General features: G+C 38.0%; 1 protein-coding gene across 2 annotated transcripts in view; it reads left to right on the forward strand.

Annotated features, from left to right (window-relative positions):
* The window catches only part of CHD9 (chromodomain helicase DNA binding protein 9), an 86,924-nt gene that overhangs the window by 52,634 nt on the left and 20,086 nt on the right, over positions 1-14,204 (forward strand). For both annotated transcript variants that reach the window (XM_058813794.1, XM_058813795.1), the window contains 12 exons: positions 6-143; positions 2,323-2,444; positions 3,662-3,905; positions 4,985-5,161; positions 5,999-6,142; positions 6,235-6,490; positions 7,289-7,499; positions 9,480-9,675; positions 10,418-10,585; positions 11,156-11,335; positions 12,634-12,744; positions 13,428-13,624. In XM_058813794.1, coding sequence (XP_058669777.1) covers positions 6-143; positions 2,323-2,444; positions 3,662-3,905; positions 4,985-5,161; positions 5,999-6,142; positions 6,235-6,490; positions 7,289-7,499; positions 9,480-9,675; positions 10,418-10,585; positions 11,156-11,335; positions 12,634-12,744; positions 13,428-13,624 — 2,144 coding nt within the window. The remainder of the gene's footprint in view (positions 1-5; positions 144-2,322; positions 2,445-3,661; positions 3,906-4,984; positions 5,162-5,998; positions 6,143-6,234; positions 6,491-7,288; positions 7,500-9,479; positions 9,676-10,417; positions 10,586-11,155; positions 11,336-12,633; positions 12,745-13,427; positions 13,625-14,204) is intronic.

Below are 14,204 nucleotides of genomic sequence, written 5' to 3' on the forward strand. Positions count from 1 at the left end.
TGCAGCCTGTTATTTACTATTTAGTAAAATGGTGTTCATTGCCATATGAAGACAGTACGTGGGAGCTGAAAGAAGATGTAGATCAAGCAAAAATAGAAGAATTTGAACAATTGCAAGCTTCCAGGCCTGACTCGAGGAGATTGGTAAAATTATATCTAATTTACTTGTCTGTCTTAGTACATCTGACTTAGTTTTTCCAACTTTCAACTCCTGTGTTGAAACATAAGGCTTATTGACATTCTGTGTAAAGCATCTGTGTGCCTTGTTACCTAGGAGTAATAAAACATTCAGGTAGGCATATATAAATATTCTTATCTTAGTTGTTACTCTAAAAAAATAAAGATTTTTGCTTAGGAAAAAAACCTGAAGTGTGCTGTGACTTTCTGAGTTTCTAACTGAGCAGTGAGCCACAGGTTGAAACTGGCTATCACAGAACTGAGCACCTTTAAAATGAGCAGAAAGCAGGATGATGTGTTAACACCCTTTTATAGAGAAGAGAGTTAAATTTTGTTCTTCAGCACTGAAGGGAATTGGCAAATGAGATCTGTCAAACAGGTTCTGTAATTTTTTTTCCTGCTTTTATTTTTCTTCTTGTTGTTAAAGAGCTAGCTGAAAGGCAGAAAAATACATGTAATTAGGAAATATGTTTCATCTTGAAATTATCAATCTTCTGTCTCTTAGAGCAGGAGAAAGCAAAATAGTTCTATTTCAAGTCCTGTATGTCATTGTCAGAGTAGGACATGTGTCCTGCGTGGTGTAGTACAACACTTGTTCTAACTTACTTCTTTTACATAACTAAATATGCACAGTGTTTTAATTTGGAGGCCTTGGAATTTATTTTAATGGTTTTTCCATCTACAGATAATGACAGTAGTCACGATTAACATCTTCATATTATATTGAGTTCATTTATGTAGTATTTATTTAAAATCCTGACATTTTGGCATGTGGGAAGAAGAGCTGTTATACCTCTGTTACCATATTTGGCTGTGAGAGAAAAAGATGATTAAAGCGCAACTGTACAACTGACAGTCATCTCAGCATCAGCAACAAGTATTTTTGCTTCAGGCTCCAGCAGCCAAAAGGAATTACTTGCTGACTGCAGCCCTGCAAGCAGGAGCAGGGCTGCTCCGGGAGTGGGGGAGTGGACAGATGGCAGCTGGTGGAGAGGGGAGGAAGGCACAGCTGCTGGGGAGGGACAGCTCCTGCTGCACCCAGACCTGCGCTCAGGTGATGCTGACGCTGGCAGTGCAGAGAGAGAGAATTCACATGGAAAATTCAGAGCTGCCACATAAGGCCACATGAGTCTCGAGTGAATGCAAGCTTTTATAAATGCTGGGAAATGGGGAGGGAGAGGGGGGGGAAGTACAGCTGGTGAGAAAAGCTCCTACTAAAATTACTTCACTTGAATGTGTGAGTTTGTTCATGTTGGGTTGCAGGAGCTGTCAGAAGAGTTTTCTGGAATCCTACCTAGTATCAGTCAAAAACTGCATGATTCCACCTGCTAAGCTAGAGACCAGGCTGTTCTGGCTCCAGGCTTGGGAACTTGTTTGTTTGTGTATATACATAAATATTTTATACACAGTCTCTCAGCTTTCCTTAGCTTGTGAGGGCCCTGCAGGTGATACACCTTGATACTCTCAGTCTGTTTTGTCATGGCCTTTGTGTTGTGACCCTGCCTATGCTGATGCTGTTCTGATCAGGTCCCTTGGGGAAATCTATTCAGCACACTGAAGCTCTCACAAGTTCACTTTTTTGTACTGTGGCCCTGCCTTCATGCATTGGCAGTGGGCCAGAGTGCTCAGCAGGGCAGGGCAAGTGCAGAAGGGAGAGGGCAAGATCTCAGTAACTGTGTAGATGGCCAGACTGCTTCAACATCAGCTTCCAGAGCTGTCTTAGACTTCAGAGATGTTCTTAATACCAATACTTAGTTGGCTCTCTTGTAGGTCAGCTGCCTGCTTAGAGCTGCCAAAGTGAAACTTCATGTAGTCTGGAAATTTCATGTATAAATGAATTTGTGTGCCCTGTTATTCCTGCCAAAGTATTTGTGTTCTATTTTTTGGAAACCAGTTTCTTAATTTAATTATCATATAGACTTAAGTTAACTTCAAAAATAGCAATTCACAGAGAAAAATAAAAGCAAATTTCAGATTTTTGCAGACTACTAATTAGTAAGTGATGTTAACAATGACACTTCACTTTTAAGGTTGAATAACAACATTCTAAATATAAGGTGATACACCCCCAAAATAGAGGGGTTAGATATTTGGGAAAAAATCAAGCAAGTATCAATCTGTACCTATATTTGTCTTTCCCTTTAAGGACCGACCACCTCCAAACTCCTGGAAGAAGATAGAACAGTCCAGGGAATATAAAAATGGCAATCAGCTCAGGGAATATCAACTGGAGGGACTTAACTGGCTCCTATTCAACTGGTACAATAGGTATATGCATGGAATATTTTTATGTAGATTTTAAACTATATAGAGTGAATCACTTTTATTGGGGATGAATACTGTTTTAACTAAATTTTTTGTAGCTTCTCTGCTTATAGCTCAAATAATATAGCTGGAACAAATTTCTCAACCTTTGGGTGTGTAAGGATGTTTTATCCACAGAAATTAACAAAAATGTTAAGATAATGCAGCTAACTTAACTGAAAATAAATTTTCAATGGCTATGAGGAAATTAAAGGAAAAAGAACCAAAGTGCAAGCTTTCACAATTTTTGAAATTTTTTGCATCTTTCAAAATGATTGCTAGAAATTATGTAATAAAGTTATATCTCTTCAAAAGTAAGGCTAGTAAATAATTGCATTATCTGTACTTTAGGCTGAAATTAACTTCTGTGCATTAATGCTATGTGTTATGAACAGAGCTATAATCACTTGGAAGATCTTGCCCAGAATGATGTGCTTTCTCTGTTTCTAAGGTCACTTTCTGTTAAAGTATCTTCTGCTTGCTGTATTTCCCAAGTGCCAGTTGCATATCCTTTGTAGAGATGATGGCAGTGGGTGCAGCATTTTACCATGCATGTTACTGGTCTGCAGAAGGAAATCTGATTTTAATTCTCATTCAAGCAGTGCAGAGCTGTGTGACATCTGCAAACAGAGGGAAGGGCTGGAATGTATGGCTGAGGGCAAGCATGGAGTGGTGCTTCATGCAGTAATTTAGTTTTAGGCATCTGTCTAGTTCCGTAATCAAAAAGGGAAATTTGCTAATGATGCTCTGACGCGCTCCTTTCATATGAGTGTAGCTGGGATACTTCCTATGTGTGATTTCTAGGGATTCTTCATTAATTTCTAGCAGTTTTGTCAAGGCGAATGTGCATGGAGGAAACCTGCCTAATTTAAATTCCTTTAATTAGGGCAAAGGTAGTCCCAAAAGAATACTTCTTGAATATTTTTGTAGAACTTCACAGAACATTCTGTTCTCAGGTTTTGACAGTGCTAAACCTGATGCAAGGCTTTACACAAAGGTTTTGTGCACATTCTTTCACCTTAACCAGGGAATGCTTTCAAGGATAATTTTTCAGTGCCTCAGTTTTGGCTGTTGTTTTAGACTGGTATATTTGAGCTTTGTTTCTGTAAATTGTTCATTTTGCTGACAGTGTTAGGTCTTTACTTTACTTGATGATAGTAACAAATTTTTTTTGCTTTCAGGCGAAATTGCATTTTAGCAGATGAAATGGGCCTTGGCAAAACCATTCAGTCCATTACATTCCTGTATGAAATCCTCCTGACGGGTATAAGAGGCCCTTTCCTGATCATAGCTCCGCTCTCCACCATAACAAACTGGGAGCGGGAGTTCCGCACGTGGACGGACCTGAACGTCGTGGTGTACCACGGCAGCATGATCAGCAGGCAGATGATCCAGCAGTATGAGATGTACTTCAGGGACTCCCAGGTATGGGAACCTCACTTGCGTGCAATAACTCACCCTAAACATGGCTCAGCTGGCAGCAGTGACAAGGATACTTGACATTATCTGTCTTTTTATCTTGGTGAGAGTCACTTCACGTTCCAGGATGTTACATTTGAGCATCTTCAGCAAGTGCTTACTGGGTAAATTCGGTGGCAGTGTTAGCAGCAAGATGTGTGTGTTGTTTCACTGTGCTGAGTAATTTTGCAATTGAATGGCAGTGACGCTGGTGCTCTTGTGGAGATTAAAGTGTACACAGATGGTTGCAGTTGGGTCCTGAATTTGAAGAGCAGGGATAAAAAACATAATACTGATTAAGCTCTGCTACCTTTATGAAGCTGTTGATTTCCTTTTGCTGGTGTTAACTGTGTGCAGTCTGAACTTGCTTTTCTGAAATACACACCATTAAATAACATGAGAAAAACTTGAAACCTGACTATTTTAAAAGGGTTTTTTTTCCTTTTTTTATATGTTGTGCATAAATAATTCTTTTTAATTTCCATGGTATTTCTTTAGAATTGGTGAAGCTGAGAACTTTTTATTAACTAGTGCTAAATATCAAAATGGCATCTTGTTTGCCTAATGAGTTATTCTGTGCTGCCTTGCTGAAGGCTTTACATGTTCTCCTTGTCAGACCCATGGAGTTAAAAGTTTTCATTTAGTTCCCATGTGATATTGTGATTACTTACTGTATGACTGCCAACTGTAATAACATCATATTGTGATTGGTAGAATTTTTCCTGTCACTCTTTCAGATTTTCTCAGCATTAAAAATGGGGTTTTATCTACATGCACCTTCTGAAACAGTTCTGTTAGATGGTTATATCTGTAATTTAAAAGGGGGTTGCATTTTTTCTGTTGCTTAGATAATACTGGATTTGGGTCTGTGAATAATTACTCGTCAGTATTAGTTAGGGAGTTACAAAGATTATTAAGTGTGATGACAAAGCAATTTGTAATGTAAAATCCAGTGTCTGGCTCCTGGCAAAATTTCAACAAGGAAATGTGTACATTGAGCAGATGGGAGGGAATGTAACAATTTGTTTGTGTTGGTGAATTTCTAGGGCCGTATTGTCCGAGGTACCTACAGGTTCCAGGCCATTATCACAACCTTTGAAATGATCCTTGGTGGCTGTCCAGAGTTAAATGCAATTGAGTGGCGCTGTGTTATTATTGATGAAGCTCACAGACTGAAGAACAAAAACTGCAAACTTTTGGAAGGACTAAAATTAATGAACCTTGTGAGTACCTGTACTTTTTGGGGCTGATTTTAGTTTGGTATAGTATGATAATAAATTAAAAATTCTCTTTGCATGTCAAAAAAGACCTCTCCAGCAGTGTTTCTTGAGGAATAGCAATTCCTGACACTCTTCAAACATATGTGGTTTTGATAACTTATGCTGGTATATTTGTGATTAAACAAAATGTGGCAAGTTCTCACTGTTAGCACAATCTATTTCCGATGATACTGTTGTACAGTTTTTGTTTTGATTAGGATGAAAATATCATTTAAAACTTGCTTTAGTTTTTGTGCAATGTGTTAAAATTTAGAAAATATTTTAAGCAAGTTATTTAACAACAAAAGCATGCAAGTGGTAGAATTTTAAATAGACAGATTGTCTAGGCGAGTACTTAAAATTTTATTTCATACTTCTAAAGATTTTTAAAAGTAGATACTATCATGTATCAGATGCACCATGACTAGTTTTGCATTTTTTTATTGCTTCATTATTACTTTCCAGTGTATTCTCAGAAGTCCTCTGAGTTGCTTTCTGACACATGCTCGGTGTATATTTTTCACACCGCAGAGAGGGAGGATTATAAATTTGTGACTATTACAGGCAAAGTTGAAGTGTTCACTCATTCCTTCATTACAGATGTAGGAAGAGAAAATTTAAAGGAAAGCTACTAGAAAATACTTATTGGTGTTTTTTTAATAAATCTTCTTCTTTGTATTACCTGTGTACTTAGTGACACATAGAACTGGTGTTCTCAGGTTTTGATGCTCAGACTTAGCACAAACATTTTTGTAAATGTGTGCAGATAAGGTAATGCAAGGTCTTTTTGTCCTTTTCTAGGAGCATAAAGTGCTGTTAACAGGTACCCCACTGCAGAACACAGTAGAAGAATTATTTAGCCTCCTTCATTTTCTGGAACCATTGCGTTTTCCTGCTGAGTCTACATTCATGCAGGAGTTTGGAGACCTTAAAACAGAGGAACAGGTATGAGTTCATCTGAGCTGTAGAGTTCAGGAGGAATTGCCTTTTCATTGAGATGCAGTATTACCTTTTTTCATGGGTTGTGCTTCCTTTAGGTTCAGAAACTACAAGCTATCCTGAAACCCATGATGCTCAGGAGATTAAAAGAAGATGTAGAAAAAAAGCTGGCTCCTAAGGAGGAAACCATAATAGAAGTAGAGCTAACTAATATTCAGAAGAAATATTACCGAGCAATTTTGGAGAAAAATTTTGCCTTCTTATCCAAAGGAGCAGGGCAGGCGAATGTACCCAACCTGGTTAACACTATGATGGAACTCAGAAAGTGCTGTAATCACCCTTATCTCATCAAAGGTAAATACAGGATAAGGACTGGGGATTTTTTTACTTACTTTCATTTAAAATATGTAAGAATTTTGTAATAATTCTTCAATGTTTTCTTCAGATTTTGGAAGGATTGGATTAGGTGGAAACATTTTTTTGATGGATACAAGACAAAGTTGTGAGACATGTGCATATTTGATGCCTGAACCTTGAACTTACTCTGTAGGTTTTCACAGAACATTTAGAAGCAATTATCTCATGGAAATAGTACAGCTCTTTAAAAGCAATATGAACAAGAACTTTGAGGTCTAAGTTTTAAAATGAATGGTTCTTTCAAGTGATATGATCTCTGCCAGTCTTCATTGCTTTTCTCACTTATGAATAACTGGTGTTTTTCCTGATTTGCAAGACAGTACAGTTTACACTCCAAAAGTTTTGGCTGTGGTTTCAGAAGTAGTATTCAAAATACTGGTTTTTTGCCAAGACTCATGATCCATTTAAAATATCACAAAGACAAAAGAACTTTTCTTAGTAGTTTTTTTACATACGACAGTTAAGAATAAGTATTTCAGTTTTTGAAATTTGGAGGAAGGGGATTCACCTCATTCAAGGTGTTTTTCCTATGGTGTTCTGCTTAAAAACTTAAGATTTGTTGTCAAAACTGACAAAAATAGATGTTCTTGCTTAGGCTTCACATCTATCTGTCTCCATCAGTACCTAAAAGGAGATATTTAGGGTACAGAACTGACTTTGGTAACTTAGATTTGAATGAATAATGGAGGTATTTGTGTGGACATTCCATAGATGTGGAAATATATTCTTTGATAGGTGCTGAAGAGAAGATCCTTGGAGAGTTTAAGGAAACATACAGTCCAAGTGCTCCTGACTTCCACCTGCAAGCAATGATCCAGTCTGCTGGTAAATTGGTTCTTATTGATAAGCTTCTTCCAAAAATGAAAGCAGGAGGCCACAAGGTCCTGATCTTCTCTCAAATGGTGCGCTGCCTTGATATTTTGGAGGATTACCTTATCCATAAAAGGTAAGATTCATCTTTTCTATCCTGTGGTATATTGCTGTGTGTAAATGATAGTGCTGGATTGACAGCAGCCCACCAAAGCTGGGAGTTCTGTTTTCTTTGCTAAGCAGTTTGTAACTTTGTGTTCTGGGATCATTTGTTCGCAACTAATTGAAAACTTCAGAGAAAAACTAAAGAGAGATTGCCCAATTTAAGTAAACCATGTGCTTTCAGTCTGTTACTTTTTCCATTAAGCATTCAGTTATTTATATACTGTTTTTACATCTTCTGTCAGAAACAAGGCAAGTTCAAGCTTGTCATTGCTTGTCCAAGCCCCAGGAAACCCTGAATGTGTTCTTTACTTACATGGTGTTGATCTGGGACCACATGGGTCCAAGGTACAGCCCCTTACTTCCAAAGGAATATAAGCACAAAGTAATAAACAACTGGGAGTGTGGTTTTTATTAATATAAAAGTGAAAATGGTCTTCCTATCTTTGCTAAATTGACTGTTTTGAGTTTTGCAGCAGAACTGAACTGCCAGCCATAAACTTGCTCCTTAGGCTGGCTTTTGCCATCCCATGTAATTGCACCCTCTGATTATTACAGACTATTGACTCCATGGAAACTAAATGCTTTTCTGAGCATGTGACTAAATAAATGCATAAAGCCTTAAACTTGGTTGCAATTAGTAGTTGCTGTATCAACCTGAAAATCTTTAACAAGGCATAGTTCTTGTTGTTTTACCAGTGTTGCAATGTACACACTGCTTTGAAGTATGTAATTGTCAGTGAATTACATCATAGTAATGCAGAGTTAACATGTTGGAAAACAAAAATTACTAATGTTAAGCCTTCCTGCAGTGGATACTGGAATACTGGATATTAGGTTATTTTAATATCTGCTTTAGTGATAGTTTTATATTAAACCTGTCTGTTTGAACTGGGAGTGCAACAGTTTCTGTTTTATTTTAAAAGATTAATTTTAACTTCATAGTGATACTTATAATTCTTCATGGAAAATGTTCCTTTTCTGCAACGATGTTACATTTAGACCAGTGAATCATATCTATAGGTGGAATCTTTTGAAACCCATAGAAGCTGAAATTTGCTGTGTGCTGCCATTTGATTAGAAATGTTGGAGTGCACACATGATCAGACTTAGCACTTAACAGAATTCAGGCCTGTAGGAGATAGATGGCTGCCTGCCAGAATGCCTGTGGTCCTGTGGATTATCTGCTGTGCCATTTTATAGCTGATGAGAAGAAAAATGATTGTGCACCTTTTAACTGCTAGGTGCACATTCAGCTTCTTACTCAGTGTATAAGTACAGAAGTATTTGCTCCCTTTTTAAGCATTTTGCTTCATTTCAGAAGTTTGAAAGCAGTCTTTGTAATTGTCAAAGGTAACAAATGGCAGTTTTACTTCAGGCTTGAAAATGTGCTTGGTTTATCTGGGAGGCCTTGATAAAGATGGTTAAAGGTGCTGTCATGCCATTTTTGTTCCATTTCTCTTAATCTTTACAGAATCAATATGCAGTTTTTCCATTGACAGCTCACCAAGTTCTGGTTTCTGCTGATTGCTTGGTTACCCTTAGTGTGTTCAGGCAATCTGGTATATCATACAGGAGCCCACTGTCCTGCTTATGTGGCCCTAGGCAGAGGTCCAAGGATAATATGTGAAAAACTTGAGTGCCCGCATAAGACTTCAGATTAGGGTGTGTTTTAATAAATAAGTAAGGCATAATCAGGTAGTTGCTTAGTGGACAAGATGCAGAACAACTTGTCTTAAAATGCTCAGTGTTTGGACTTGCTGATACGCCTTGGTCTACAGCTCTGCAAGTTCTGACATGATTCTTGGTTATGTTACCCACTGCTAATCAGAGTCAGTCTTTATCACTTTGATTCACTGCACAGAATCAATCTGTGAGCAGTAGACCTGTCCAAAGGCTCTCTGAAGTCAGACCCATGTGTAAAACTGTGTGTGCTGTGTGTGTGCTTTGGCAGGTACCTGTACGAGCGCATCGACGGGCGCGTGCGGGGCAACCTGCGGCAGGCGGCCATCGACCGCTTCAGCAAACCCGACTCGGATCGCTTCGTCTTCCTGCTCTGCACCAGGGCCGGGGGCCTGGGCATCAACCTGACTGCAGCAGATACCTGCATCATCTTTGATTCTGACTGGAATCCCCAAAATGACCTGCAGGTGAATTTCTTTGAGCACGATAGAGAGCCTTAATTAAACCCGATGGATAAGAATTTCATCACTTTGAGTATTGTCTCTGTTTGAGCACACGTAATTTTGACACATTCATGTTTTTAAGGCATGTGTTTAAAATTTTTTGATGCCTTCAGTTCAGAAGAGATTTCATTTGGTTGGGAACTTTTCTTTCATTTATTTTTGAAAAACATAGCACAGGTGAAGTCAGTGATTTGATAAAACCCTTAAGAATTGATGACACTGTGAACCCAGGGGCTATATTTTGCATGTACTGACTAACACAGTTTATGGAAATAGAGGTGTTCAGTTGAAACATTCAGAAAAGGATTAATATGCATTAAGAAAAAGGGAATTAATAGAATCCTAGGAATTGATGCTGAAATTTAAATAGCTCTCAAGTTGCAACTCCTTTACCATTTGTATCAGATCAGCCAACTTAGGAGCTAACAGATCTTTTTATCTGGTGTTACTGCAAGGGAAGTACCAGTCAGGAGCGTTTAGCACAGGCCATTCATCTGCATTTTTCTTGCTACACTGTGTTTAGAAAACTGTTCACTTTGTGGAAAATATCTGATAGCTTCTGTTTGCTTAAATGTGTGTTGAATCCTTTTGAGTTCACGCTCCTGTTTTTGGATTGGGCTACAGCAGAAACAGGTTCTTAAAAGATGAGTATGTTATTCCTAGGTAAGTCTTAAATTCCAACTGCTCTCTTCCCTTCCTTCCAAAGGCTCAAGCCCGATGCCACAGGATTGGTCAGAACAAAGCAGTGAAGGTCTACAGGCTGATCACCCGTAATTCCTATGAGAGAGAGATGTTTGACAGAGCAAGCCTGAAACTGGGACTGGATAAGGCTGTCTTGCAGAGTATGAGTGGAAGAGAAAACAGTGTTGGTGGTGTATGTAGATTTATTTCCTGAAATAACCTTTTTTTGATTTTGTAATCATGTGGGAATTGCTTTAAATTACAGAAGCTGCCACTTTTCCCTTTTTCTGTCATTTGCATCTCCATTCTGTTTTCTGATGTGAACTAGCAACATAGCTGATATAATTTTAAATTGAGTCAGTCACTCTGATAAATCTTTCTTGCCTCATAAAATTCAAGGTAGATAATGTCAAAGTGTTAAAATAAGGAGAAAAGTTTCTTTGTTTCCTTGTATTTTCTCATATTAAGATAATGTGTTACTTTAATGTATGAACAGGTAATTTTTTTTAAACATGCATATCATGGTGTTGAGAATAGCCAAAAAAAAAAAAAAAAAAGGCGTACTTTTTGAAATGTGTGCTGTAAGCACCTAATTTAGGTGCTAGTATCTATCAGCTTGACTTTTCTCATAGCTTTTAACACTCCAGATTTAGCCTTATAGATCATAAGGCACAGCTAGGTTGTGGAAAGATGGGAAAGAGGAAGAGAAATTACTTCAGGGATTTTTCTTCTTGACTGTCTAAACCTGATTTTATTTGCTCAGATCCAGCAACTCTCCAAAAAAGAAATAGAGGACTTGCTTCGAAGAGGTGCCTATGGTGCCATAATGGATGAGGAGGATGAGGGCTCCAAGTTCTGTGAGGAGGACATTGACCAGATCCTGCAGCGTCGCACCAAGACCATCACGATCGAGTCCGAGGGAAGGGGCTCCACGTTTGCCAAGGTGCAGAGCAGCAGGGTGTTCTGTGACAGCAGAGAGCTCTAATGGCACTGCATGGGGTAGAGCTTAGGCCTTAGTTTAAGTTCTGTTTACTTGTGTTGTGTGTGAGGTACATATTTTGGGTTCTTGCATCTGTACATTTCTGTTAACGTGCACATAAAAAGTCAGATTACAGATTCTGTAAATGCCAGGTGCAAGGAGTGTGCTTGAGCAAAGATGAGTAAGGGATCTGTGCTGCTTTGGGAAAGGCTGGGGGTTGTGTGAGATGTGATGAGCTGCATTAGCCAAGAATATTAAAACAAATTTGCTTATAGATCTTGTATTTAGATACATTAAAGGCAGAGAAAAATATATATGGCAATAATTAATAAGGCTAAAAATTAATATGGTTAAAAACGCATTCTAAAAATGCATGAACAAAAGATATATATTTTGAACCTTGAGCTTTTTTGGTAAGAATTGGAAAAGTAACATAAAGAGTGTCCTAAAATAGCAGTGAGTGGAGATACATATATGTACATGGGAAGGGGGCTGAGAGTGTAAAATATCAAGCAGCAAAGCTTGGGATGTGGGCACTTCATGAATGCAATTGTGAGCATTCCAAAAGAATTAAAAAAGCAAAGAAAAAAGAAGACTTAAAATATTGTAAATGTATATTTATATTCTTAAATGGCAACATTTAAAAATATTATTTATTTATATGTTTATTTAGGTTTTCCTATATCTTGCTGATTATGCCTTAAATAAGAAGTAGATTTCGAAAGATCATCATCACTGTCTTTTTATCAGAAGAGTTAGAAATTTTTATATGTATTTACTCTTTTCCCAAATGCAGTGTTTCAGGGTTTTTTAAATGCCTTCTGAAATTAAGCCTATTCCATGCACTCAGGCTTTGATTGTTGGCAGCTTAAACACCCCTTTGAAATTTCCCTCAAGCGAGTACTTCTGCATGAGATGAAATCCCCAAATGCTGATAAGCCTCTTCAAAAGATTCTTTTTTCTTCCATTCAAGTAATTTAGATTCAGACTTAGCAGCAGAAGAATCTTGCTGCTTAATGTTCTTCTCTCCTGATGGTGCATAAAAGTTCATTAGATTTTTCTGATATATTATGGATCTGATTTTTAAAAATTAAGGGGGAGGAGAGCTTTTGAGTTGCTTTGCAGTGTAAGTAACTTCAAAAGTCTTAACAGCTGCTTGGGAGATTTTTGATGAAATAAGGTCAGGCAATCTTTACAGCAGTGAGGCAAACTACAAACTTTTGATGTATGATGTTGGTAAGCTTTAGTTTTATGTATTACAGGCTAGTTTCGTTGCATCTGGAAACAGGACTGATATTTCACTAGATGATCCCAACTTCTGGCAGAAATGGGCCAAAAAAGCAGAAATTGATATTGATGCTATCAGTGGTAGAGTAAGTACTGTTTTAATGTGTATTTTTTTCCAAGCATGTGCTTGCTGTTGGATTCTGAAATTGCAGGTATGGGATTTCTGGTGCTTTTTGATTAATATTTCAACAAATCAAACTTTTTGTGCTGGCTTATTTGTACATGAGCAGTCGGCCTGCTGACAGCTGTAGTATTTTTGATTTCTGTCCTGTCCTGTAAAAAGTTTGGACATTTCTGGCTTTTGTCAAAGACCTGAAAATTATTAAAATTGTGGTATTATTCTGATTGCCCCATTTCTCTGTCTGTAAATCTTGGGCTAGAATCTGCAAAATAAATTACTAAAACCTGTATAAATTTTATAATGATGAAGTCTTTGCCCTATACTTGAAGACATTCCCCATGCATTTGATTCAAAAAGGTTTCAGTGCCCCCTTTCCCTCACAAAGCCTGCAGAGTAGTCTGTGTGAGAGAAAGTCTCATCAGCTCAGATGAGGTACTCTGTGTTGTTTGTAACAAATGTACTGGCATTAGCATATGAAACTCATTTTTTGTTGCCTTAAATACCACAGAATGTTTTACCTTGCTCCATGGGTATTCAGTGTCCTCACGAAATAGCTGTGAATAACAAGATATAGGAACTGCTTCTGAACTGGAGCTGTGTACTTGAGAAAAACTGCTTCTCTCACGAGGTTTGTTTGGGATTTTGCAGAACAGCCTTGTCATTGATACCCCAAGAATCAGGAAGCAGACTCGGCCCTTCAGTGCCACCAAGGATGAGCTGGCAGAGCTGTCAGAGGTGGAGAGTGAGGGGGACGAGAAGCCCAAGCTGCGCCGGCCCTGCGACCGCTCCAATGGCTATGGCAGGACTGAGTGCTTCCGTGTGGAGAAGAACTTGCTGGTCTATGGGTATTGTGTACATCCTTCTTCATTCTCTCAAGGGTTTTAAAAATACTTATTTTTCCATGCAGTAAATTGGTCTTGTGGAATAACTTAACTCTGTATTGGCAATGACCTGGAGAGTGTGCAGAGAATGTTTTTGGGACAGGAATTTATCTTGCATCCTGTAAGATAATCTTCCTGGCAATTTGCAATTAAAGAAACATTAAGAAAGAAGGGTGAAAATCTTTCTTCAAATGAGATTGCAGCTTTTAACATGGGCACTTCAGGAGTCTCTCTAAAAATCATTACAGTAAGTGCTGCAGGCTGGCTCAAAGCTCTTAAAAATGTCTGAAATAATGCCTTGGTAGGTAACTTGATTTTCATAATTGTAGAACATCTTGCACTTCTGTGGGGCACAAATAGGAACTGAGAATCTAACCAGTTATTTTAAGCATACTGAAATCAGATAACTTGATTTGGAAATCAAATCTTAGGTGTTCCCTCACCTATCTTAAAAGAAAAATAACAGCATTCTTGTCAGAATGAGTTCCCATCAGTTTTGTGTCTTTGAAGTTTAAAACAATCATCCATACTTTTTGTAAAGAGG

The sequence above is a fragment of the Ammospiza caudacuta genome, chromosome 13 (assembly GCF_027887145.1).
Source record: "Ammospiza caudacuta isolate bAmmCau1 chromosome 13, bAmmCau1.pri, whole genome shotgun sequence".
Lineage (NCBI taxonomy): Eukaryota > Metazoa > Chordata > Aves > Passeriformes > Passerellidae > Ammospiza > Ammospiza caudacuta.